This window comes from Perognathus longimembris, chromosome 27 (genome assembly GCF_023159225.1).
Source record: "Perognathus longimembris pacificus isolate PPM17 chromosome 27, ASM2315922v1, whole genome shotgun sequence".
Lineage (NCBI taxonomy): Eukaryota > Metazoa > Chordata > Mammalia > Rodentia > Heteromyidae > Perognathus > Perognathus longimembris.
In genome coordinates, this window is record NC_063187.1 from 7,338,647 (window position 1) to 7,363,033 (window position 24,387).

Below are 24,387 nucleotides of genomic sequence, written 5' to 3' on the forward strand. Positions count from 1 at the left end.
ACACAAAACAAGCAAAAAGATGGCTGAAAACGTACAAGTTGCTGAACTCCGTGTTATCAGCCCACTTCCAACTGTGCTGCTCGGACTGTCTTCGAAGGCCAAGCCAGTGGTCGTATGAATTTTTGTGTCTTTGCAAGAAGTTCTGTAATAAAACACAGTAAGTCGAACATACGAGTCCTTGTCTGTCAGAGACGTGTGTGTTTTTCTTTGTCCTGTCCAGAGCAGGTTTTGAACTGGGAGCTCACCTCTGAACCTCTTGAGTAGCTATTTAGTAGGAGTCACTATTTCTTTTTCTGGTCTTGTCTCTGTGTGTGTGTGTGTGTGTTGTGTGCGCACGCACGTGTGTGCATCAGTACTGAGGTTTGAACTCAGGGCCTGGGTGCTGTCCCTGAGCGTTTTTGCTCAAGGCTTGAACACTTACACCACACTTGTTAGCACTGGAGCCCCAGCTCTCCTTCCAGTATTTGGGGGGTGGTTAGAGATGAGAGTGTCCCCGATTTTCTTGGGCAGGCTGGCTTGTCATTGTGATCCTCAGATCTCAGCCTCCTGAGCGGCTGGGGTGACGGGGTGAGCCCCTGGCCCCGCCCCTTGGTTCTGTCTTAGCTTTAACCCCACACAGCCTGTCCAATTCAGGGGTGTCTTTCTAGCACATCGCAGACAAGAGGACCCCCCCAAAAGCTTTTCTCACCAGCTCCTCCATGCTGTCAAAACGGGCCAGGTTGGCGTCCAGGGACTCGCAGAAGGCCTGGCTGGAAGTCCAGTTCCTCACGTCGTCCGAAAAATAGAAACACTGACTCCCAAATCCAATCCAGTGTGTGGGGCAGGAAGCGTAGAGCGTCCTCACCTCCGCCACGCGGCTTCCCCTCTGCGTCGCTGGCACACAGACCACGCGTGAGCCCCCACGCGGCTCCCGCTCCCCCCCCACCCTCTCCACGCCAGCCACTCACCTGCGAGCCCCACCACCAGCCCCACCACCGCGGCCGCCAGAACCACGTTACCGAGCAGACTGCAGCCAACCTGGGCGGGCGAGAGCGGGGGCGGCGCGCGCAGGCAGCGTCCGTGCAGAGCTGTCACACACACGCGGCTCCCGGGCTCGCCGTCTAGTGGGAGACACGGGAGGAACGCAGTCTCAGAAGCCGCACCCACTGGGGCTGGGAACGCGGCCTCGCGGTGCAGGGCTGGCCGAGCACGCGGGAAGCCCTGGGTTCCATTCCTCAGCACCACAGACACAGAAAAGGCGAGAGGGGGCGCTGCGGCTCACGGGGGAGAGCGCCAGCCTGGAGCAAAAAGAAGCCAGGGACAGCGCTCAGGCCCTGAGTTCAAGACCCAGGACTGGAGTGTATGTGTGTGTGCTATCTTTATGGAAGTATTTCACTGTCAAACAAAGCTCAGAGCGACTCGCGCTGGCATCGTTTCTGGAAGCACCAATGGCCCTGTGAGAACCGAACAGCACAGGGCTCCCGTTTACCTTGTTCACAGCTTACCCCCGCCCTCCAAAACTGAACACTCACGCCTGCACTCAGATCTTTCTGGCAATTTCTTTTCTTTCTTTCTTTCTTTCTTTTTTTTGCCAGTCCTAGGGCTTGAACTCAGGGCCTGAGCACTGTCCCTGGCTTCTTCCCGCTCAAGGCCAGCACTCTGCCACTTGAGCCACAGCGCCACTTCTGGCTTTTTGTATATATGTGGTGCTGAGGACTCGAACCCAGGGCTTCATGTATGGGAGGTGAGCGCTCTTGCCACTAGGCCATATTCCCAGCCCTCCTTCTTGCAATTTCTCTTGACCTTGCTGAAGTCCCCCCTCCCTGCCGTTTGCAACATTTCTGCAAGACTGCTCTGTGGAACTTTGAAACCCAGGTGGTTTCCTCATTTTAACCATCTCTACAGCCTGGGGAGCTAAAAAAAAGCGCTTGTTTTTCTTGAAACCGAGCACAGAAGAGCAAATGCTCCGTTCACACTTCTTCCTTCAGAGAGCAACAGGTGATTTCCTTCACATCTGTGGTTTCACCCACAGGTTTCCTATGTCTCTGTGTGTACAGCGCCTGGAACCTCAAGGTTTTGCTCAAGTTTGCTGCTCTACCACTGCAGCCTGGCCTGGAGGCCAGCCTTTTGCTGGTTTATTGGACATAAAAACCTCGTGGACTTTCCACCTCGCGCTGGCCTGACACTGTGATCCTCAGATCTCAGCCTCCTGAGTGGCTGGGGTGACAGGTGCGAGCCTCTGGCCTCATGGGTCATCCTTTGCATTTATAGCAGGGATATCTCTATTTGGACTCATGTGGGTTTTTAAATTTTTACCTGATACACTGATTGCATATGTGCGCTTTTCTTTCTCTCCCCTCTTCCCTTCTAACGTCCTCTGCCTCTTCGTCTGTCCTCAGAACACAATCACCCCCACATGTTCAGCTACAAAATACTACAATGGTCTCTGAAAAGAACAAAGAAGTCAGGCACCCATGGCTCACGCCCGTCATCCCAGCTCCTCAGGAGACTGAGATCTGAGGATGGAGGTTCAAAGCCAGCCCAGGCAGGGAAGTCCGTGGGCTTCAACACAAAAGCTCAGAAACCCAGGCATTGATTTCAGGGCCCAGGGGGCTGCTGGGAGCCTGACTGGGGTTATGAAAGCTGTTTTGTAAGCATTGCCCTTGGGTGCTGGGACTTCCCAAGTTGGCAGGATGGAACTGGCTGATAATCTGGTTTCTGTTATGACTATAAAAGAGATTTTCGTTTCTTCCAAGTGCAGAGCTTCTCCTCTCTGGGAACTGATCTAAACCAGAGAAAGACCAGAGCTGTTTCCGGTATTTCACATTCTTCTCTGTTTGGAAAAAATAAAAAATTCTCCCTAAAGCTATGAATGTAAGCTCTTGCTTCTTTCTGGCTGGAGTGGAGCTGAAATCATTGTGCAATTTCCTGCATGTTTTAGAAATTACAAAGGATTACAAGCCCTGAGTCCTTCCCAGTTTTGCAGACTCTTTTCTTGCTCTGTGTGTGTGTATGTGTGTGCAAGTCCTGGGCCTTGAACTCAAGACCTAGGCAGTGTCCCTCAGATTTTTTTTTTGCTCTAGGCTGGCGCTCTACCACTTGAGCCACACCCCTACTTCTGGATTTTGCTGGTTCATTGGAGATCAGAGTCTCAGGGACTTGGCTGCCCGGGCTGGCTCTAGGTAGTGATCTTGGGTCTCAGCCTCCCGAGTAGCTGGGATGACAGACTTGAGGCACCGGTGTGTGGCTTGAAGGCAAACTCTGCAAGGGTTGCGATGTCCATCGCCACATTTCTGTTATGATTCCTGTGCAGTCCTGCCCCGCGGAGGTCAGACATTCGAGTGGGAAAGGAGAAGAAGAAGAAGGAAGAGGAAGAGGAGAAGAAAGGGAGAAAGTAGAGAAGGAAGAAGAAGCAGAAGCAGCAGCACAACAAAAACCCGTTCTTTGCTCCCCCTCCAACCCAGTTCCTCTCTAGCCACAGAAGTACTGGTACCCCAACACCCACCACACCCCCCAGAGCTAGCTTTCCCTCCCTCAGCCCCCAGACCTGGTGCCTCCACGGCAGACTCCCGTCCTGAGGGGCCCACGAATCACCGGTGCGGTTACCTGCGGGCCTGCCTTCGGGGTCGTGCGTGGACAACAGATCTGTCCTCAGCGTTCCCCCCAAGGCTTCCGGAGGTGCCATTGCCCCCAGGCAGAAGCAGCTGGAGACTGGGACTCCCAGATGTCACTGCCCAGGTGTTTAGGGTGAAAGCTGCATCAACAGCTCTCCTGACAGCTGGCTGCCCGGTCCAGTGCCTGACAGACAAGGAAACAGCACGGAATTAGAATATGGAAGTCAATGGATTCCAGACCATCCGCAGCCTCCCAATGCACTTCAGTGTCCACCCATTAAACCCCCATGGCGTCCGAGGAGGGAGGGGGAGGGAGGGGGGTGGCAGACTTCCCACTGAGATCAGTGAAAATAATAATTAAAGCGGGCACACAGATCCATTTATTATTATTACTAATACTAATTTACCATTATAACAATATAGAATACATTATCATGTAATATGTAATTAAGAATCAGTTATATAGTAGTATAGAGTATTGTACAATATATAACAGATGATGAGGATTTGTATTCCACCAGTCCTGGGTCTTGAACTCAGGGCCTGAGCGCTGTCCCTGGCTTCTTTCTGCTCAAGGCTGGCGCTCTGCCCCTTGAGCCACAGCGCCGCTTCTGGCTTTTTCTATCTATGTGGTGCTGGGGAACCGCGCTCTCCCGCGAGCCCCGTTCCCAGCCCTGAGATCCATTTTTTAAAAAACAATAATGGAGCCGGGCGCGCAGCCCATGGGCTCGGAGCCCGGGATCTGGAGTCGGAGCCCAGCGAAGGCGGGGAAGGGCGCGAGATTCCGGGCGAGCAGAAGCCCCGGGGAGAAGGAGCAAGAGTGGAAGAGTGGAAGAGCTCAGAGAGCACGCTGGAAGTGAATAAAAAACAAACACAAGGAAAATAAATGTGAAATTAGAATAGAAGTCCACCAAGAAAAGGAAAAGCCCACAAAAAAAGGAGCAAAAAAAATAAAATCCCTAAAGCGTGGAGGAGCAGAGGACGGAGACGCCTGAGCGACAGAGCCACAGCGGGGGACGCCCCGCCGCTCAGCGCACGCGCAGCCCGACGCCCCGCCGCTCAGCGCACGCGCAGCCCGGACGCCCCGCCGCTCAGCGCGCACGCGCAGCCCGGAGGCACCGCCGCTCAGCGCATGCGCAGCCCGGAGGCACCGCCGCTCAGCGCATGCGCAGCCCAGAAGCCGCTGCAGCCCCGGCCCGGGAGCAGCGAGGGGACCCGGGCCGGGCTGACAGCGCAGCTCCTCAGCCCCGAAGCAGAGAGAAAGGCGCTCAGAGCCGGGCGGAGGGCGGGGACGGCCGGGCGCGGTACTCACAGGGCGGGGTTCGCTCCAGAAGTCGTTCACACTGCAGAAAACCCACACGGGAGCGAGAAAGCCAGCGCGGAGCCGCCGAGTGACTCGCGGAGCCGCCCCGCGCTCCACACACCAATGGCAGGACTGCGCACGCGTCACCGCCATGCGCGACTCCGGGGCCCCGGCACGCGGACCAACACCGCCAATGCACAGCGTGCACACAGCGTCCACGAATGCACGTGTGTGCACGACACAATGCACACACAGAGAGGACAGCATGCACACAGCGCCCACAAATGCACGTGTGCACGACACCATGCACACACAGAGAGGACAGCATGCACACAGCGCCCACAAATGCACGTGTGTGCACCACACCATGCACACACAGAGAGGACAGGCGGCATCTGTACATCTCTATACGTTAAACCACAGGAACTCAAGTCTGCGTGCACTGGAGATGGAGCTCACACATCTACATACAGATAGAGAGTATGTATATATAAGACACGATGTAGTATATGTATTGAAGACACGATGTAGTATATTTAAGACATGATACAAACTTAATAAAAAGTCAGGACTGCACTGGAGATGTAATATATATACATATATATAGATAGATAGATATCAAGATGCAAACTTAATAAAAGCCTGGGCTGCCCTAGAGATTTAGTGAAGTGATAGAAATAATCTGTTTCTCTGCTAACTGCCCTCGGGAAGCTTTGCTGATTGTGTTCGGCCTTCCTGTCGCTGTGGGATGGGAAGCTTTTCTGAGCCTGGCCCTGGGCTCCCCACTGTGCGGTTTCCATGACAACCCCACCCCCAGCTGCTTCTGGTTTTGCCACCCGATGGGGAGATAAGAAGGTTAGCATTTCCCTAGCCACAGGTCCTCAGCTCCTCCCAGTGCCCCCTCCACCCCCACCTACTGAGCCCCTCTGGCTCACTACCTCCCCCCTCCCCCCTTTACCCCAGAGAGGAGCTGCCTCCTGGGTAAGGTGCAGACGCCATGGCGCCCCCTCTCCCGCGGGAACCATGGCCCCACGCGTAACCCTGCTCAGGAGCCTTCTTCCCCTGCCTGTGGTGATCTCCGCGTGGCCCTGGGATGGCCGGGACGGTCCTGTCACCGGCCTGGGAGGGACTGCTTCCTGGACACTTCTCGAAATCCACCTCCTGACCCGGGGCGCCGTCCTAATACCCGGTACTTTGTTGCTCCATAAAAATCTCTCCGTCCCCGATTGGCATCTGAGTGGTTTCATGGATCGTGGATTTCCGGACCCCATAACATTTTGAACAACCCCCCACACCCCAAACTAACCCAGCTCAGAAAGAGCCAGGAAGCCCTGAGCTGAACCCCAGGACTAAGCGCATGCTGCACACAGCCCAGAGCAACCAAACCTCAGCACTTGTGCTCACCTTGATTTTCTGTAGTTATTTTGTGTTTGTTGCCAGTCCCGGGGCTTGAACTCAGGGCCTGAGCACTGGCCCTGGCTTCCTTTTGCTCAAGGCTAGCACTCTGCCACTTGAGCCACAGCACCACTTCTGGCTGTTTTTCTATATATGTGGTGCTGGGGACTCGAACCCAGGGCTTCATGTAGGCGAGGCGAGCACATTACCCCTTCCCAGCCCACTTTTGCTCACTTTGAGGAGAGGGAAAATGACAGAATGAGTTTAAATATTCCAGTTGGCACATCTACGACTTTTCCATTCAGGTAACACCCCATCGTGCTGGCGCTGTTACGCCCAGACTTCGGGGTCCCCAAAGATCACCAAGGAGCCGAAAGCCGCTGTCATCACAGGAGAGTCTTGACTGCAAGCTCGGGCCTGGGTCTCACTGAATCCCGACCCTCCATTCCGCAGGGTTTTCATAGGGTTTGGGGGTCACATTGTCACACCGCGGGAAAGTTACCGAATCATTCTTAAGAATGACTGGCCCAATCAGTGGCGGGGACGGGCCTGGGGCAGGCGATTGGCTGGCTCATGGGGTTGGAAATGATTGGCTGAGACAAATGACCTGGGTTGGGTCGCAGGGGCACCTGGAACTTCAGGTGTTTCCTGTGATCTCCATCTGGGTCACTGGGAGTCCCAGCTCCGTGCACTTAGGCAGACAGGTTCAGCAGCCTACAGGCCATGTCCACCCCTGTCCTGGGATTCAGGACCTCCCATTACCTGGGGACGGGGGTGGGGGACGGGGCGCCCCTTCCTGTGCGAATCCAGGCGAACCCATTAAGAATTGGCCTGTTGATTCAGGGGGCGGCGTGGGAGACAGAAATGGAGTCAGCTTCTGCCCTCTTTCGCCGGCCAGATCCGACCTCCATAGTACAGCGCTTGTAAAGCCCACGCGGGCCATAAAGTACAGATAAAGACGTTTACCCAGGTCACAATTATTTAAAAAGTAAGCAAAGCCCACAGAGAACAAACAGTGCCCGCCCCTGACCTCCTGTTCCAACGCTAGAATGTTCCGTGTTGTTCTCATTGTATTTTATGAGTGTTCAGTGGGTTTCTGCTGGGCTCCCCCCCCCCCACCCCCCGCTTATATCTGTGTGCTGGCCCTGAACTGGGGGTATAGGCATTGAAGGCCGGGGTTGGGTTGTGGCTGTGTTGCTTTTGCTCAAGGCTGGCACTCTACCCCTTGAGCCACAGCTCCACTTCTGGCTCTGTCAGGGCTGACCTGAAAACTGGAGGAACTAAATATGAGTTTTAGTGTTAAAATTATAACAGCTTCTAAACCCTGGTGATGACTCCATGATAGAGGGCTGCGCCCCCACCCGTGAGACTAGTTTCTTATAGTTTGACATTTAACAATGTAGGGAGCACTTGTTCCCATCTGTACCTGGGTAGCAACCATGGTAATGGACAGTAAAAAATGATCATAGTCATAGACTATAGAAATAACCACAATAGTAGTAGAAATGCCATGGTAATTGTCAAGTTGGTTTACTTATGCTTGAGTACTGGATTGTTTTAGCCTGCTCAAGCTTGCTTAGTGGTCATGGGGAGACATGGTGGCAATTGTTCAAATGAAATTGGTGCTAGGTCAGCCTGACTGCAATATACAGCTTTTGTAAATGGCTTGCTTAACCCATTTGTGGCTTGCTCTACCCTCTGCACTAACCCCCTATATCAGTGCTACGTGACCACCTGTTGTCAATTCCTGATATCAAGGCTATTCCCGATATCAAAGCCAAAATAGATAAATGAAAGGATAGATCACCAACAGAAATAGGACAAGACTTGCTTGCTAAATGTCATCCAATCAAGTGTCTGCCAAGTTGGAAATACACTGCCCCTGTTGTCATAACAATAAAAACTCTGCCTATCTGAGGGTGTGGACTCCAGATCCACTGTGTCCGTGACGGTTGGGAATACAGGCTCGAGCTTGCAGTAAAGACTCTCATGTGTTTGCATCGGTATCGGCTCCTTGGTGGTCCCTGGCCCCTCGCTTCCATGTTTTATTTTAAGTCACTGGTTTTTCCAGTCACACAGCCAGGCCAGGCGTTCATTCCCTGACCCTGTGTCAGCCCCAGTCCCTGGCCCTGTGGCCTACAGTCTCCCATTTCCCAGGGAGTTGAAAGTGAAGTCTGATTGATTTCACAACCTTTATCTCCAGGAAGTCCAAGGCCAAGAGTACCAAGGCCTTTCCCCCCAACCCCCTTGCATCATCAGGCTTCAATTCCATCTACATAAAACACCTCTGGAGTTCCAGGTCCTTTCCCAGAAGGAGCCCCCCACCCCCTTATATAGCACAGCCTGATTTGCATGCCCCTCCCCCTCATGACAGGCCACGCCCCCTCTCCCTAATGCAGGCCTTGGGGGGCTGGAACCCTGCACGTGGCTGGGCATCATGTCAGCACGCTGGAGAGTTCCACCATGGCTGCCCTCTCCCCCAGAGGCCCTGTGTCCCCACTTATTTCTAGCTCTAGATCTTCTATTTACTTTTTTCTATTCCTTTCTTTCTGTTATTTCTTCTGCTGGCGCCTTTGCATTCTACACGGGGGCACCCCTAGCCCTGGGCCCCACAGGGGGCCGCGCTTAGCTCTGGGTTTCTGTGCTTAGCTCTGGGTTTCTGTGCTTAGCTCTCGGTTTCTTTTTCTCAGCCTGGGAGGAGGAAGTGGAGGAAATGTGGCTTAACCAAATAAGATAAGCAGTTTGTTCCTGCACCCCCCTCCCTGTGGGGAGGATCAGGTTATGCGGGGACAGGGAGGGAGGTGCCCCAAGTTGAAGGGCAGAACCAGCAGAGTCAGGGAAGTCTGACTCCTGGTTTGGGAGTGCAGGGGAGGACTCCATTTGTGGCTGAGGAGCAAGGCAGGACTTGTGCGCACAGTGGCTGTGGTGTAGCGTGTGGAAAAGGGTGGCTGTTCTGTGTAATACGGAATTCTGTGCACCCTCCACCCCAGGGAAAACACTGGAAGTGAGCCCCAAACCCTGAAATGTTCTTCCTAGCTATCTAGATGTCCACGTGTGCTCAGTTGTGAACATTGTTCTACCACACACACACACACACACACACACACACACGGACACGCACACCCAACCAGGTTCTTCCTAGGGGAATTTCAGAATAGAAGGGACAGCCAGCATTTCTGAGTTCTGGACTTTCCGGGCGGTGTTTTCACTTCCCTTGAGTAGTTAGTTGTACACAAGGGCTTCCATTCACTAATGTCACCCATCCTGTCTTTGTTCAAGGGAACAAGGCTGGCAGCTCTCCCCCAACCATTATGGTTTCCTCCACTTAGTACAGGGGCCCCTTAAACCGCCACTCCCTACTTTGAAATCATTTGCTGCTGCTCTTAAGGTGTGTGTACCTGTGTGTGTGTGTGTGTGTCTGTGTGTGTGTGTCTGTGTATGTGTGCCAGAGCTGGGATTCGAACTCAAGGCCAGACACTCTACTACATGAGCCGTGCCTCCCTCCCAGTTGGATTTTCTGGTGGTTCACTGGAGATCAGAGTCTCTCAGAATTTCTGCCCGGGCTGGCTTTGAACCGTGATCCTCAGGTCTCAGCCTCCTGAGCAGCTGGGATTCCAGGAGTGAGTGAGGATGCTACTGGCAGGTTTTAGGTAGAGAAAGTGACATAAGGGAATGATGAAGAATGTGTAAAGACATCTTACAATGCAGATCTTACCATGCAGAAGGAGCTCACAGGGTCTCAGAAAATATTACAACTAAACTCTCAGAGCGGGGCATCTGTGACCCTCGCCTCTAATCCAGCCACTCAGGAGGCTGAGATCTGAGGACCACAGTTCAAAGCCAGCCCGGGCAGGAAAGTCCGTGAGCCTTTTATCTCCAGCGGCCTAGTGAACAAGAGGCTCTAAGTCCAAACTCCAGTGCCGTAAAAATGAAATAAACCAAAATAAACAACCCAGCACACCAAGAGCCCGAAGTGGAGCTGCGGCTCAAGTGGTAGAGCACCAGCCTGGAGCAGTAGCGCCCAGGCCCTGAGTTCAAGCCCCGTATTGGAACCATTAATAAATAAACAAAGCTTTGGTGTATTGTAATGGAGCCAAATCATCACACCAGGAAGCGAGATGCCATTGGAAGAATTAGGCCCAGCTCGGGCAATAATGTCTTCTTTTTCCCCCCTGTGTTCCTTTTCTTGGCCTGTGTTAGGATGTCTGGTTTTTCATTACACAGAGCCTGGATTGCGCATGCCTGAATGTTCAGGTTCGGAATCACAAATCCGTGGCTTCTCTTGACTTCTGTATAACAATCGGGGGAAATAACCCTTTACTAAAGTGCCTCCAAAGAAGGTGAAATACTTTGCCCTAAAACCCCCAAACATTACAGCGCCCTCTGTGGGCAACTGCGAGTTTATGAGCGTAGAGGAACACGGATTTATTCTCCTCCATGCTTTGTTGTGATGATAACGCTAAGTGAGGCCACAAGTCCATTGGTTTTGGACCGTGTCCCCCTCCCCTCGCTCTGTCCCAGGTTTCCCCTCCCATCTCCACCCACAAGCTGTCGAGTCCATTTTCCACGTCATGTCCAGTGAGGACCATGGCTGCCTTTGTCCACCCTCTGTCCACCCCATTTCTGTGCCTCCGTTTACCCTCTCAAGGACAGAGAAGCCCCCCCCCACAAGACAACCAGCGAGGAAAACAACAGCCAGAAGCAAACACCTGCTGTTTCCATTTCTCAGGGTCCATTTGGGGCACTACGATTTTCCAGGCTCAGGGGCGCAGCGGCTTTGCCAGCTGGGTGGCCCCCCTCGTTTGTGGGAGCGAGGATCAGCCGCGAATCTACCAGGAAAAAAGGAAACGGATGCAAGGGAAGAGGACAGCCGACCCGGGGGGCGCGGCGGGAGGAAGTACACACTACCTGAGAACAGGGAAACCGCTTGACCCACGCTCTGATGTCACACCGGGGCTCCCCAAATCACGAGTGGGGAAATTCTGGCAGGAGCCAGCCTGTCTGTGATGTTTTTGTTTGTTTCTTCTGTCCTGGGCCCCTGGGCGCTGTCCCCGAGCTTCTTTGTGCTCAAGGCTGGCGCTCTACCACCTGAGCCACGGCGCCACTTCTGGTTTTCTGTTGGTTCATTGAGATCAGAGTCTCGTGGGCTTTCCTGACCGGGCTGGCTTTGAACCTCAATCCTCAGATCTCAGCCTCCTGAGTAGCTGGGATGACAGGTGGAACCAGTACCTGGCTTAAAAAGCATGACTTTGCAGCTGGGAACATGGCCTAGAGGTAGAGCGCTCGCCTAGCACACATGAAGGTCTGGGTTCGATTCCTCAGCACCACAGACACAGAAAAAGCCACAAGTGGGGCTGTGGCTTAGGTCGCTGAACTCCAGCCTTGAGCAAAAAAAGCTCAGGAGCCGAGTGCTAGTGGCTCCCTCCCGTTATCCCAGCTACTCAGGAGGCTGAGGTCTGAGGATCGTGGTTCGAAGCCAGCCTGGGCGGGAAAGTCTGTGAGACTCTTACGTCCAATGAATCACAGAAAAAACTGGAAATGGCGCCGTGGCTCAAGTGGTAGAGCGCCAGCCTTGAGCAAAAGAAGCTCAGGGACAGCGCCCAGGCCATGAGTTCAAATCCCAGGACACACACACAGACACACACATACACAGACACAGACACAGACACACACACACACACACAAGTTCAGGAGTTCAGGGATATTGGCCAGGTCCTGAGTTCAAGTGCCAGTTGTGGCACCCCCCAAAAATCAACCCCAATAATAATGATATTAGAAAACAATGAGGACTTCCTCGAATTTCACCGCAGAGCAATGGGGTCCGGAGAGCTTCCGTGGAACATTCTGTGGACGGGCCTGGGCCGTGTGGTGGGTGTGGACCAGAGCAGACAGCAAACCCCTCACTGGCTGAGCGTCCGCCGGCTGGGCCCGGAGTCCCTCCTCTTCTGCTAGCGGTCACCCCTTCCTGCAGTCATGGCTTCGCCAGTCATCTATGCTGATCTGAATCTGCCCCCGGCCCCCGGGCAGGACAGCGCCTTCCCCGCCGCGCTCCCTCCGGGTGAGTGGCTTGCAGACCTCCTTCGTCTAGAGTCTGTCCTTCCTCCCTTCCTTCCTTTGGTCTGAGACGGCGCTTCCTTGGGCGTCTGACGCTCTGCCCTGGCTTTGGGGCTCCGGGTTCCACACGGGCCACCCTGCTGTGATCAGGAGAAGCCACACAAAATGGGGGTTCCGCGGCTCCTGTGGAAGCTTCGGGAAAGGACCGAGGTTATCGCCGTTCCCTGAGCAGAGTCTTAGTCCTGACAGGAAGGCTGTGTTCACAGGGGCTTTGTTACAGTACAGGAGAGGGCTGGGCGCCGGTGCTCACGCCCGCCATCCCAGAGTCTCGGGAGGCTGGGATCTGAGGATCGCGGTTCAAAGCCAGCCGAGGCAGGAAAGCCCGTGAGACTCTGATCTCCAATGAACCACCAGGAAACCAGAAGTGGAGCTGTGGCTCAAGGGGTAGAGCACCAGCCTTGAGTGGAAAAGCTCAGGGACAGCGCTCAGGCCCTGAGTTCAAGTTCCACGTCCAGCACACACACACACACACACACACACACAGAGTAAGAATGCCATAGAATCAGTCTATAAGCCTTTTCTTTCCCCTCCTGGTGCTAGTCCCAGGTCCTGAACACAGTTCCTCATAGTGTAGTTATTCTCAAGGGTGGTGCTCTACCCCTTGAGCCACAGCTCCACTGTTGACTTTTTGCTGGTTAGTTGGAGGTGAGTCTTCTGGGCTGTTCTGCCTAGGCTTGGCTTGGAATCAAGATCTTCAGATCTCAGCCTCCTGAGTAGCTGGGATTACAGGCGGGAGCTTCTAGCCCCTCTCCTCTAATCATCTCCTCTTAGCTTTATCCATCCTTCCTTCCTTCCTTCCTTCCTTCTTTCCTTCCTTCCTCCCTCCTTCCTTCCCTCCCTCCCTCCTTCCTCCCTCTTTCCTTCCTTCCTTCTTCTTTGGCATTCAGGTTCAAACTTGGGACCTTGCCAGGCCTTGAAACAGAGCATTCTTTCATCAGATAAATCTCACTGCTGTTTTCACATGGGGGGCGGGCTGCCAGGAAGCTAAGCAGCCTGCTCTCCATGCCCCCAGGCTGTATTGGGGTGCACTGGCTACATTTTGGGGGGAAGGGCAAACCTTCTCTGGGCCCCAGTCAGCAGCTGGAAAGGCAGCACAGGGAAGAACGGAAATTGGATTTGCAAATGGGGGCGGAGAAGAGAGAGAAATGCCCCACACACACTGTGGATCCCGGGCCCGAGCCTGTCTGCGAGTGTAGGAAATGTGGTCTGTGTCCCCAGGGCCCACACCCCACCCGGGAGACGAGTGTGGCAGGAAAAGCAGAGCTAACACGACTGGGATTGCTTGTGGTGACCTGTGGGCCTTGAGAATGCAGACGGGGCGGCCGGGCCCGGGAAACCACAGGAGCTCGGCGTCAAGGGTGCTGACCGCACGCCGTGGGGGCGGGGGCGTGTGTGTCACACAGTCCCGGCCACAAGCTCAGGACGGACCTGAGCTGTGACCTATTTTCTCTGCAGCCAAAGGGCAAACGGCTTGCGCCGTGAAATTAGTGGATGACCCCCACGGATAGAGCCGGGAGCCGGCTCTCCCGCCTGCCATCCCAGCCCTCGGGAGGCTGAGATCTGAGGATCCCGGTTCAAAGCCAGCCCCGAGCAGGAACGTCCGTGATACTCTGATCCAGCAAAAAGCTGGAAGTGGAGGGGTGGCTCAAGTGGTAGAGTGCCAGCCTGGAGCAAAACCCCAACACACACACACATACACACACGCACGCATGCACGCACACACGGGTCTCCCAGGCTTTCCCTTCCAGGCTGGCTTTGAACCGCCATCCTCAGAGCTCAGCCTCCCCGAGTAGCTGGGACGGCAGGCGTGCGTGCTGTCACCAAGCTTAACAAGCGTTCCTTTGCTCGTCTCAGCCGCGTGCCGGGGGCCCGGTGGGCGCGGGCTGGCGCTGAGGCTCTGCTGCGCGTGGTGTGACTCTGCTGGCCCTGGGTGTGCTTCTCCTGAGCGTGGCAGGTGAGCGAGCCGGCCTCTGAGCTCACAGGAGGGCGTTATTCTCAGCCAGGGTTTTCATCTGGAACCATGATTCCCTTTACATCAGATCAAAATAAGATTCCATCATCTTCGGGCGGGGACTGCAGGCAGAGGCGCAGCTCTGTGTCCATCCTGAAGCCTCCCCGAGGTCGCAGGTCAGCACAGTTCAACCGCAAGAGCTCTGCTGACGGGAAGATTATTTTTCTGTCGCTCAGGGGCGCAGCTGTGTTTGGATTCAGGGGGAAACGGCTCGGGTGTCGTAGGAGCTGAGCCGCAATGGGCTTTTGTGTTGCTTTGGTCTTTGTGTCTTTTCGAGTTGCTTTTTGTTTTTATTTTTCACTTTTTAATCCCCGGGCGACGGGAGAGATCAGGGAGCCATTTCTGCATGGACAGACTCGGCCCAACACTGCCGTGATCGTTTGCACAGGGTCTGATCCACTGGGCGGAGTCCACGCGTCACGCGATAGTTCCTTTCTTCCTCTCTCTGGAACGAGAGCAATGGCGGCTCCTGCCAGCGAGCAGGCGAGCGCTTGTTCCTCCCCATCATCGGGGCTCCGGCCCGGGGGAGCTCGGGCTGATGTTTAAGTCCAGCTCTGGACACAGGAGGAATGGAAATGGGCGGCGGTGTGGACGTTATGTGTTGGCTATGGTCATCTTCATCAGCAGAAGGCCAAAGACTGAGAGAGTGTGTGTGTGTGTGTGTGTGTGTGTGTGTGTGTGTGCACGTACGCATTCTGGGATTTGAACTCAGGGCCTGGGCGCCGCCCCTGAGCTTCTTCTGCTCTAGGCTGGCGCTCTACCATCTGAGTCACGGCGCCGCTTCTGGTTTTTTTACATAGTTCATCGGAGATCAGAGTCTCACGCACATTTCTGTCCCAGTCTGGCTTTGAACCCCGATCCTCAGATCTCAGCCTCCAGAGTAGCAGGGATGAGAGGCCTGAGCCACCAACACCCAGCATGAATGGTGACTTTTATTTTTTTTAAGAAAGCATTTCCAAGCAAGGCATTTCAATACGCATTGCACGCAGAGATATCCTGCGAGACCCCAACTATTACAATAATTCTTTTTTTTTTTAATGCGGGGCTCCATCCGGAAAGTAACGAGAGCGGCAGGGCTGGGCGATGCGGCTCACGCGGGGTAGAGCGCTTGTCTAGCACGCACCAGGACGTGAGTTCAAAGCCCAGCACCGCCCTTGAGGATCCTCAGAGAGCACAAAACATGTCGGCGCTGGCACTGCCTCCCCGTAGAATGCGAAACCATCACCGTGCCGCACACAGCTGGGGTTCGTCCTTCCCCGAGAAGCTCACCACCCTCGGGGGGTCTCGGATTCGTTTGCAAACCCTGAGCGTTCTCACTCCAGGCTGGCTTTGAACCGCGATCCTCAGGCCTCAGCCTCCCGAGTGGCCGGGATTCCAGGCGTGCGCCCCGCGCCCGGCCCCCGCGCTGTGTAATTCTGGCATTTCCTCGGCTCTGGGAGGAACCGGCCCTGCTGAGATCCGATCCCTCCCGTGGCTGGCAGTGCTGTGAGACCGGCTACCCACGAACCCCCGGGGCGACCCGCGGGCCGCCCTTGCTGACGGGCAGTGCCTGGTGGTGTTCCGGTCGCCGCTCTATGCGGGGATCCCCGAGAGGGCGTGCGGCAGCCTGAGCCGCCCCAACGACACGGCGACCCTCGAGGGGCTGCTGGACTTGGGGCCACGCCGCCAGAGCATCCTTGCCAACCGGGTCGTGGGTGGGGGGGATGCCTTCCACTGCGCCCCGATCGTGGTCAGCATCCAGTTGCTACTTCTTCTCCGTGAACGCCATGAACTGGGAGTCGAGCGCCAGGAACTGCTCCGGCATGGGGGCCCAGCTGGTGGTGATCAACACGCCGGAGGAGCAGGTAGGGAGCCAGGGAAGGTTCTGGAAGCCTTGGGGCCCCATGCTGTCTGTGTGTGTGTGTGTGCGTGCGTGCGTGTGAGCACTGGGTTGTAAACTCAGGGCCTCCCAGTCTTGCTTGGCTTTTGCTACTGAAGGCGGGCGCTCTGCCACTTGAACCAGGCCTCCACGGGCAGCTTTTCGCTGGTTCACTGCAGGTGAGTTTCTCTCCCACGAGTCTCCTGGGGCTGCCTTGGAACCGGGGATCCTCGGGTCTCAGTCTCCTAATGAGCCAGGATCATGGGCGTGAGCCACCAGTGCCGGACTCAAAATGATCTTTATGACTACAAGAACCCAGCAACGGCAGCAGCAAAAAAATGATGTTTTGGTTTTTTTGCCAGTCCTGGGACTTGAACTCAGGGCCTGAGCACTGTCCATGGCTTCTTTTGCTCAAGGCTAGCACTCTACCCCTTGAGCCGCAGCGCCACTTCCGGCTTTTTTCTGTGTGTGTCGTGCTGAGGAATCGAACCCAGGGCTTCCTGTGTGCTAGGCAAGCGATCTACTGCTGAGCCACCTTCCCAGCCCCAAAGGATGATTTCCATGTGGAGTTCCATCATGAATTAGGAGGAGAGTCGGGAAGAAGGTTCAGGGATAATTCTAGAACAACCGTTCAATGGTGAAACAGAGGTGTATCAGACAAAAGAGAGCAAGCAATTATTGTCCACAATATCTAAGCTGTGATTGATAGTATTCTGTGATAGATCATAGATAGACAGACAGATAGACAGACAGATAGATAGGCAGATAGATAGATCGATAGACAGATAGGTAGATAGATAGATAGACATATAGACAGTCAAACAGACAGACAGACAGATAGATAGGTAGATAGACAGACAGTAGATAGGTAGACAGACAGATAGATAGGTAGATAGACAGACAGTAGATAGATAGGTAGATAGACAGACAGACAGACAGATAGATAGGTAGATAGACAGATAGGTAGGTAGATAGACAGACAGACAGACAGACAGACAGACAGATAGATAGATATAGATATAGATAGATTGATACGTAGGTGATAGGAAGATTAGATAGATGAACAGACAATATATAGGTAGGTGGGTAGATTAGATACAGATGATAGATGGATAAATGACAGGTGATAGACAGATGATAAGTAGTTAGATTAGATAGACAGACAGACAGATAGGTAGATAGTTAGATGGAGACACAGATGATCTATAGTTAGGTAGGTAGATCTATTAGATTGACAGGTAGATGATAGATATATAATAGCCGACAGAGGCTAGGTAGACGGGCAGGTAGATGAGAAGGTAAATGAGAGAGAGGTGACTGAGCAATGCTGGGTGACGGATGCGAGGCCAATACGTGGCTGATGGCTTGATGGATCCTCGACGGGAGATTGACCGTTGATAGCCACACGGGGGAGCCACCAAGGAGCGCCGGGTGACAGAGGAGCCACACAGAGTGACGGCTGGGATGGAGAGAGAGAGAGAGAGAGAGAGAGAGGAAACAGGTGCTTGGTGGCTAAGCAAGAGGCGCTGGGTTGGGAGGCGACAGATTCTCCCCGGATTCTGGCTCCCGACATGGAGAGCAGCGGACGATGAAGAACCCCAGGGGGAAGGTTTCGATCTGCCCAGGGCGCGGGGCACGGTTTCCTCGTGGTGGGGGGCGGGGGTCCCCGCGGCTCGGGTCCGAGGGCGCGTCTGGGTGTCCCCGCAGGAATTCCTCCACTCCACCAAGCCCAGGAGGAGGGAGTTCTTCATCGGCCTCTCGGACCGCGAGACGGAGGGCCAGTGGCGGTGGGTGGACCATACGCCCCTCACTAAGCCCTGGAGGTGAGTGAGCTCCTGCTGGGGGGGTCAGCCACACACCCCCCATCCCCCCCCCCGGCCATGCTCACACCAAGTGCATTCTGGGCTGTTCTGTGGGGCTAGTCCACCTCTCAGCCAGGCGCCGGTGCGCAGGCCTGTCATCCCGGCTACGCGGGAGGCTGAGATCTGAGGATCCCAGGTTCAAAGCCAGCCCCAGGCAGGAAATTCACCGTGAGACGCTGATCCCCCAGGAACCAGCAAAATGACCCAAAGATGAACGTGGAGGTGTGGTTCACGTGGCAGAGCACCAGCCTTGAGTGATAAAAGCTCAGAGACAGCGCCCAGGCCCTGACTGAGGCCAGCACAAAATTATAATAATAATAATAATGATAATAATAATGATAATAATGATGATGATAATGATGATGATGATGATAAATGCAGGCTGGAATACTTGCTTCATCCAGTGCTTGGGGAATCCAAGCACACGCCTGTGATTTGTCTTGAGTGCCGGGTTCCGTTTTCCTCCCCCGTCCGGGACTCAAGGCATGCGCTGCTCATCCCGTCTCTCTGTTGCAGCTTTTGGGATATAGGCGAACCCAACAATCTCGTGGAAGACTGCGCCACCATGCGGGACTCTCCGAACCCCAGAAAGAACTGGAACGACATCCCCTGCTTCTACAGCATGCCCCGGATTTGTGAACTACCGGAAATAAGTGTTTGGGGCTAAGGAAAACAATCTCTAAGCACAAAACACCCAGCTCCCCCATCCCCCGCCCAGGACTTCACACTGAGGATGCAGACAAAGGAATTCGTCTATTAATTTAAAAAAAACAAAAAAGTCCTTTCCAGGGTTGAATTTCCGGAATGGAGAGCCGCTGAGGTTCGCGGTTCGAACCCAGCCCGGATAAGAACGTGTGAGACGCTCTGATCTCCAATGGGACCAGCAGGAAAGTCCAGGGTGGGGCCGTGGCTCAAGGGGTAGAGCGCCAGCCTTTCGCCAAACGGCTACAAGACGGAACCCAGGCCCTAAATTCAACCCCAGAGCCGCCGAGATAAGAGGGGGAGAAATACGTTTACGTCCGTTTGAAACAACGACGGAAAGCAAATGGGAATTGACTTTGAGCAGAAGGCGCAGGCGCTGTTTTGTATCCGTCACGTGATCATTTAGAAGGGCTGCATTTTATTGTTCTGATAAACAGCGTAATGTTTTGTGTGTGTGTGTGCGCGTGTTTTGCACTCAGGGCCCGGGCGCCGGGCGCGGCCTGTCCCCGAGCTCTTCCCGCTCAAGGCCTGATCCGGGCTCCTCCAGCCACCGCTCCCCTAGCAGCCATAATGGGAATTGACCTTCGCGGCTCCAGGACTTTACTCCCCGGGCTGACTTTATACCTTGATCCTCGGATCTCAGGCTCCCGAGCGTCGGCCCGATTCCCCGGCGGGCGTCGGGAGGAAGGCGGCCCCGGCTCCCGGCGGAAGGCGGCCCCTGGCCGAAGGCAGGCGGCGGCAGCCAGGGCGTCCGAGGGGAGCCGCGTTCACGTTCACCGACAATCCCGCGGGGGCTCAGGGTGGGGCTGGAGCCGGGACCTGGCGGGAAGGCGGAGGGGGGCTCAGCGGGCACCGCGGGGATCACCGGAGACCCCCCCCCCCCCGGCCTCCCCAGCCCGGCTTCCCGCCCGACTCCCCCCACCCACACACCGGAGGAGGAGGAGCACGGGGCAGGGACGTGGAGCCCGGCCAACGCCCCCCAGGCCTATCTATTCCTATTGCACATAAATTATGTATTACGATGCGTGTCACATGTGAGTGGATTACATAGAATCTACAAGTGCATCATCTTATATCTAATTTATGCACACGTCATGTAAATCAGACGTCACATAATCTACCGCATGCGCCCTGGTGATTTGTAGAATGCATTAGCTATCATTTATGTGGCACAGATCCCACTGTAGTGTGCATACTGCCTTATGTCATGCACGTTGTGTGTTATATATGAGATTATAAGCCATGACGCGTTCTGCTATGACGCAGCATCCGTGATGACGTCATACGATAGGGGACGGCGTCTACCACAGCACGCAGCTTCTGCTCAGCACGCATGCGCTTCGTTGCTCACTTCCTTACGTCACGCACGACTTCCCAGCGACTCTGTGAGTCAGGGAGCAGGGACTCAGGAAGCGCAGCCGCCCTGGGACCCCGACTCTGGGCAGTGGAGTTTCCTTCCCATGACATTCCTCCTCTCACGGTGCTCCTTGCTTAGCTCTGGGTGCAGCCCCCAACCACGCATGCGCAGGTGTGGGCGGGACTCGCCCACACATGCGCACCGGGAGCAAGACGTGTCCACGCATGCGCAGTGGGAGCGAGTTGTCCACGCATGCGCAGCGGGAGCAAGACACGTCCACGCATGCGCAGATGTGGGCGGGACGCGCCCACGCATGCGCAGGTCTGGGGGACGGGGCGCGGGACTCACCCGTGCAGACCACGCCCGCGTCCTCCTTGTGCCTGCAGTTGTGCCTCCCCCAGCCGTGGAAGCGGCACTGCCTCAGGTGGGGCTCCCCGCCGCTGCAGCTCACGTCGTCCATCAGGATGGGCCCGGTCCCCTCCCCGAAGTGAGCGGAGCCCGTGGCGTTGACGGCCCGGCCGCAGCCCAGCTGCGCGCACACCACGTGGGCGTCGTTCAGGTCCCAGCCGTCGTCGCACACGGTGCCCCACTGGCCATCGTGGTGGACCTCCACCCGCCCGGCGCAGCGCCCGCCGCCGCCCACCAGGCGCAGCTGCTCCTGGGCTGCAGAGACAGAGGGGGCGCCAGTCACACGCCAGCCCGGGGCAGGAGGGAGGGCGCGCCAATCACAGGCCTTCCCGGGGCCGAGGGACAGAGGGCGGCCAATCACAGGCCTTCCCGGGGCCGAGGGACAGAGGGCGGCCAATCACAGGCCTTCCCGGGGCATGAGGGAGGGAGCGCCAATCACAGGCCTTCCCCAGGCGGGCAGGGGGCGGGAGCACCAATCACAGGCCTTCCCAGGCCGAGGGATAGAGGGCGGCCAATCACAGGCCTTTCAGAGGGAGCGCCAATCATAGGCCTTCCCGGGGCCAAGGGACAGAGCGCGCGCCAATCACAAGCCTTCCCCGGGCAGGAGGGACAGAGGGCGGCCAATCACAGGCCATCCAGGGGCCGAGGCCTGAAGACCCGGGTTCGAAGCCGGCCTGAGCATCGGGGAAGGGCCAGGTGGGGCTAGCGTATACTACGTAACACTCCCTGCTGTATATAACATCAACAGAATAATATGCAAATCCCATACCACATGCACGCGCCGTGTGTGAACACGCACAGAGTACGTATGCGCATGTCATAGATTATCACATAAACATGTCCCTCACGCCACACGTTAACAGATAGTAACTCTGTGCCTCAGGGAGCAGGGACTCAGGAAGCGCAGCATCCCTGGGACCCCGACTCTGGGCAGTGGAGTTTCTTTCCAACGACATTCCTCCTCTCACAGTGCAGCCCCCAACCACATATGCGCAGGTGTGGGTGAGGCTCGCCCACGCATGCGCAGCGGGAGCAAGCCGTGTCCAAGCATGCGCAGCGGGAGCAAGGCGTCCACGCGTGCGCAGTTCTGGGCCGGACCCACCCACGCATGCGCAGCGGGAACAAGCCGCGTCCACGCATGCGCAGGTCTGGGGAACGGGGTGCGGGACTCACCCGTGCAGACCACGCCCGCGTCCTCCCTGTGCCTGCAGTTGTGCCTCCCCCAGCCGTGGAAGCGGCACTGCCTCAGGTGGGGCTCCCCGCCGCTGCAGCTCACGTCGTCCATCAGGATGGGCCCGGCCCCCTCCCCGAAGTGAGCGGAGCCCGTGGCCTTGACGGCCCGGCCGCAGCCCAGCTGCGCGCACACCACGTGGGCGTCGTTCAGGTCCCAGCCGTCGTCGCACACGGTGCCCCACTGGCCGTCGTGGTGGACCTCCACCCGCCCGGCGCAGCGCCCGCCGCCGCCCACCAGGCGCACCTCCTCCGTGAGTCCTGGGGGCGGGGCAGGGGGACAAGGCCACGGTCACCCCCACCCCGGCGGGGGGGGGGAGCCAATCTGGGGGGGTGGGGAGGGGGGATCTCCCTGAGCAGATTACCCCGACGTCTTGTTCGTGGCCTTGGCACACCACCATCGCCACCACCATCATCACCACCACCATCACCACCATCATCACCACCACCATCACCACCATCACCACCACCACCATCACCACCACCACCATCACCACCACCACCACCACCACCACCACCATCACCACCACCACCATCATCACCACCACCATCACCACCATCACCAACACCACCATCACCACCATCACCACCATCACCATCACCACCATCACCACCATCACCACCACCACCATCATCACCACCATCACCATCACCACCACCACCACCACCACCATCACCACCACCACCATCATCACCACCACCATCACCACCACCATCACCACCATCACCATCACCACCATCACCACCATCACCACCATCACCACCACCACCACCACCACCATCACCACCATCACCATCATCACCACCATCACCACCACCACCATCACCACCATCACCACCACCACCATCACCACCACCACCATCCCAGCCACTCAGGAGGGCTGAGACCTGAGGGTCACAGTTCAAAGCCAGGCGGGGCAGGGAGGATTCTTATCTCCAATCGACTACCAAACAAAGACACGTTGTGGCTCACGTGGTAGAAGCACAACAGCTCAGGGACAGCACCCGGCCGCGAGTTCAAGTCCCAGGACACGCACACACTCACACACACACACACTGCTTCTTGTACTGGGGCTGCACACAGAGGTGACAAGATACTCACCAAACACGCCGGAGAGGGCCGAGCCGCTGAGCAGCCAGGCCAGAGCCAGAGCCAAAGGCCTCGCGTGCGTCCAATGGCGTCCCGCACCTGCGGAAGAAGGAGGGCCGGGTGTCGGGGCTGAAGCCCGTCATCCCAGCGACTCGGGAGGCTGAGACCTGAGGATCGCGGTTCAAAGCCAGCCGGCAGGAAAGTCCGCGAGACTCTCATCTCCAATGGGTCAGAGAAAGCAACAAGTGGCGCTGTGGCTCCAGCGGTAGAGCGCCGGCTTTGAACAAAGAAAGCGAAGGCGTGGCACCCAGGCCCTGAGTTCAAGTCCCAGTGCCAACACACACACACACACACACACACACACACACACACAGCAAAAGCAAAGCCGTGCAATCAACAGAAGCACCAATGGAAACCAGAAATAGATCTTCTTGTTGGCATAGAACATTTTTTTTCTTGGGTTTGTAATATTCCCTCCGTGTCCTCTTTCAGACAAGCAAGTGGACCACTAACAATCGAAACGGGATCTCCCCACGCTTAAAAATGCACAAAGCAAACGGACCACGCACACGCACGCACACGCACAAGTGGAGTTGGTGCCCCTCAAAAAGGGAGTGAGGTTCCTTTTCATAGTCTTGTTTTCTTCCACCCAGGGGACACGAAACGATCGGAGGAGATTGGAAGACGCGTCCCCTGCCTCCCTCCGTGGGGAAAACCCCGGGAAGAGGCGGGGACCCATCGGCTCTTGTTGGATTGAAAAAATAACTCATATGTAATACATCGGTGGTGTAGACCAGATGTCTAACTGTACATGATCAGAGATAACGCGATCCACTCGTTCCACTAGGTGACACACGTGCAGTGACTCAGCTGCAAAGCAAACCACAGCACCGGGATCTTCCTCGACTTCCCCAAGATTCAGTGGAAATCCGGGCTGCCACGGGTTTCCAGGGGAGGGCTGGGGTGGGGAGGGAGAGGGAGGGGGGACCACAGAGCCAGGCCCACGGTCCTCACGAAACCTCCTCGTGCAGGTGAGGCCTTACCTGCAGATCCAGAATGTTCCACGGGCTCCATGCTGAGTTGGTCAGGTGTGTGGGTTCCGTGGTCCTGTCCCGGCCTGTGGTATAGACTGGTCCTCACTCGGACCGGGAATGGGTGACACGGAATCGCCCCTGCTCTTAAAAATGCCAGCACCCCCCCCCCCCGGCCCACACACTTGAGGTGGAGTCGATTCCCCCCAAAAAGGAAGTGAGATTTCTTTTTAATATTCTTGTTTCCTTCAAGACGCGAAATGCTCGAAGGGGATTGAGAAATGCATTTCCCACATTCGTCAAAACCCACGAAGACGCGTTAACTCCTGGGCTGCCGCCTCGAATCGAGGGGGAGAACCATATGCAATCCGTCTATATTCTATATAACACACGTGTCATTGTATGCATAGGTAACACGTCACACACATCATGT

At 55.9% G+C, this 24,387-nt stretch overlaps 2 protein-coding genes across 2 annotated transcripts; one reads left to right on the forward strand and one right to left on the reverse strand.

Moving 5' to 3' along the window:
* Positions 1-15,964: 15,964 nt before the first annotated feature.
* LOC125342849 (C-type lectin domain family 4 member E-like) lies at positions 15,965-19,194 on the forward strand. Its single transcript, XM_048335164.1, has 3 exons — positions 15,965-16,260; positions 17,982-18,097; positions 18,653-19,194. Exons 1-3 carry the CDS (start codon positions 16,120-16,122, stop codon positions 18,801-18,803), a joined length of 408 nt encoding a protein of 135 aa, XP_048191121.1. The 5' UTR covers positions 15,965-16,119; the 3' UTR covers positions 18,804-19,194.
* Positions 18,859-23,997, reverse strand: LOC125342824 (deleted in malignant brain tumors 1 protein-like). The gene is made up of 6 exons (XM_048335131.1): positions 23,967-23,997; positions 22,936-23,022; positions 21,777-22,094; positions 20,544-20,858; positions 19,463-19,657; positions 18,859-18,863 (listed from the first exon to the last, which is right to left on the reverse strand). The coding sequence occupies exons 1-6, from the start codon at positions 23,995-23,997 to the stop codon at positions 18,859-18,861; spliced, it is 951 nt and encodes a 316-aa protein (XP_048191088.1).
* Positions 23,998-24,387: the final 390 nt, after the last annotated feature.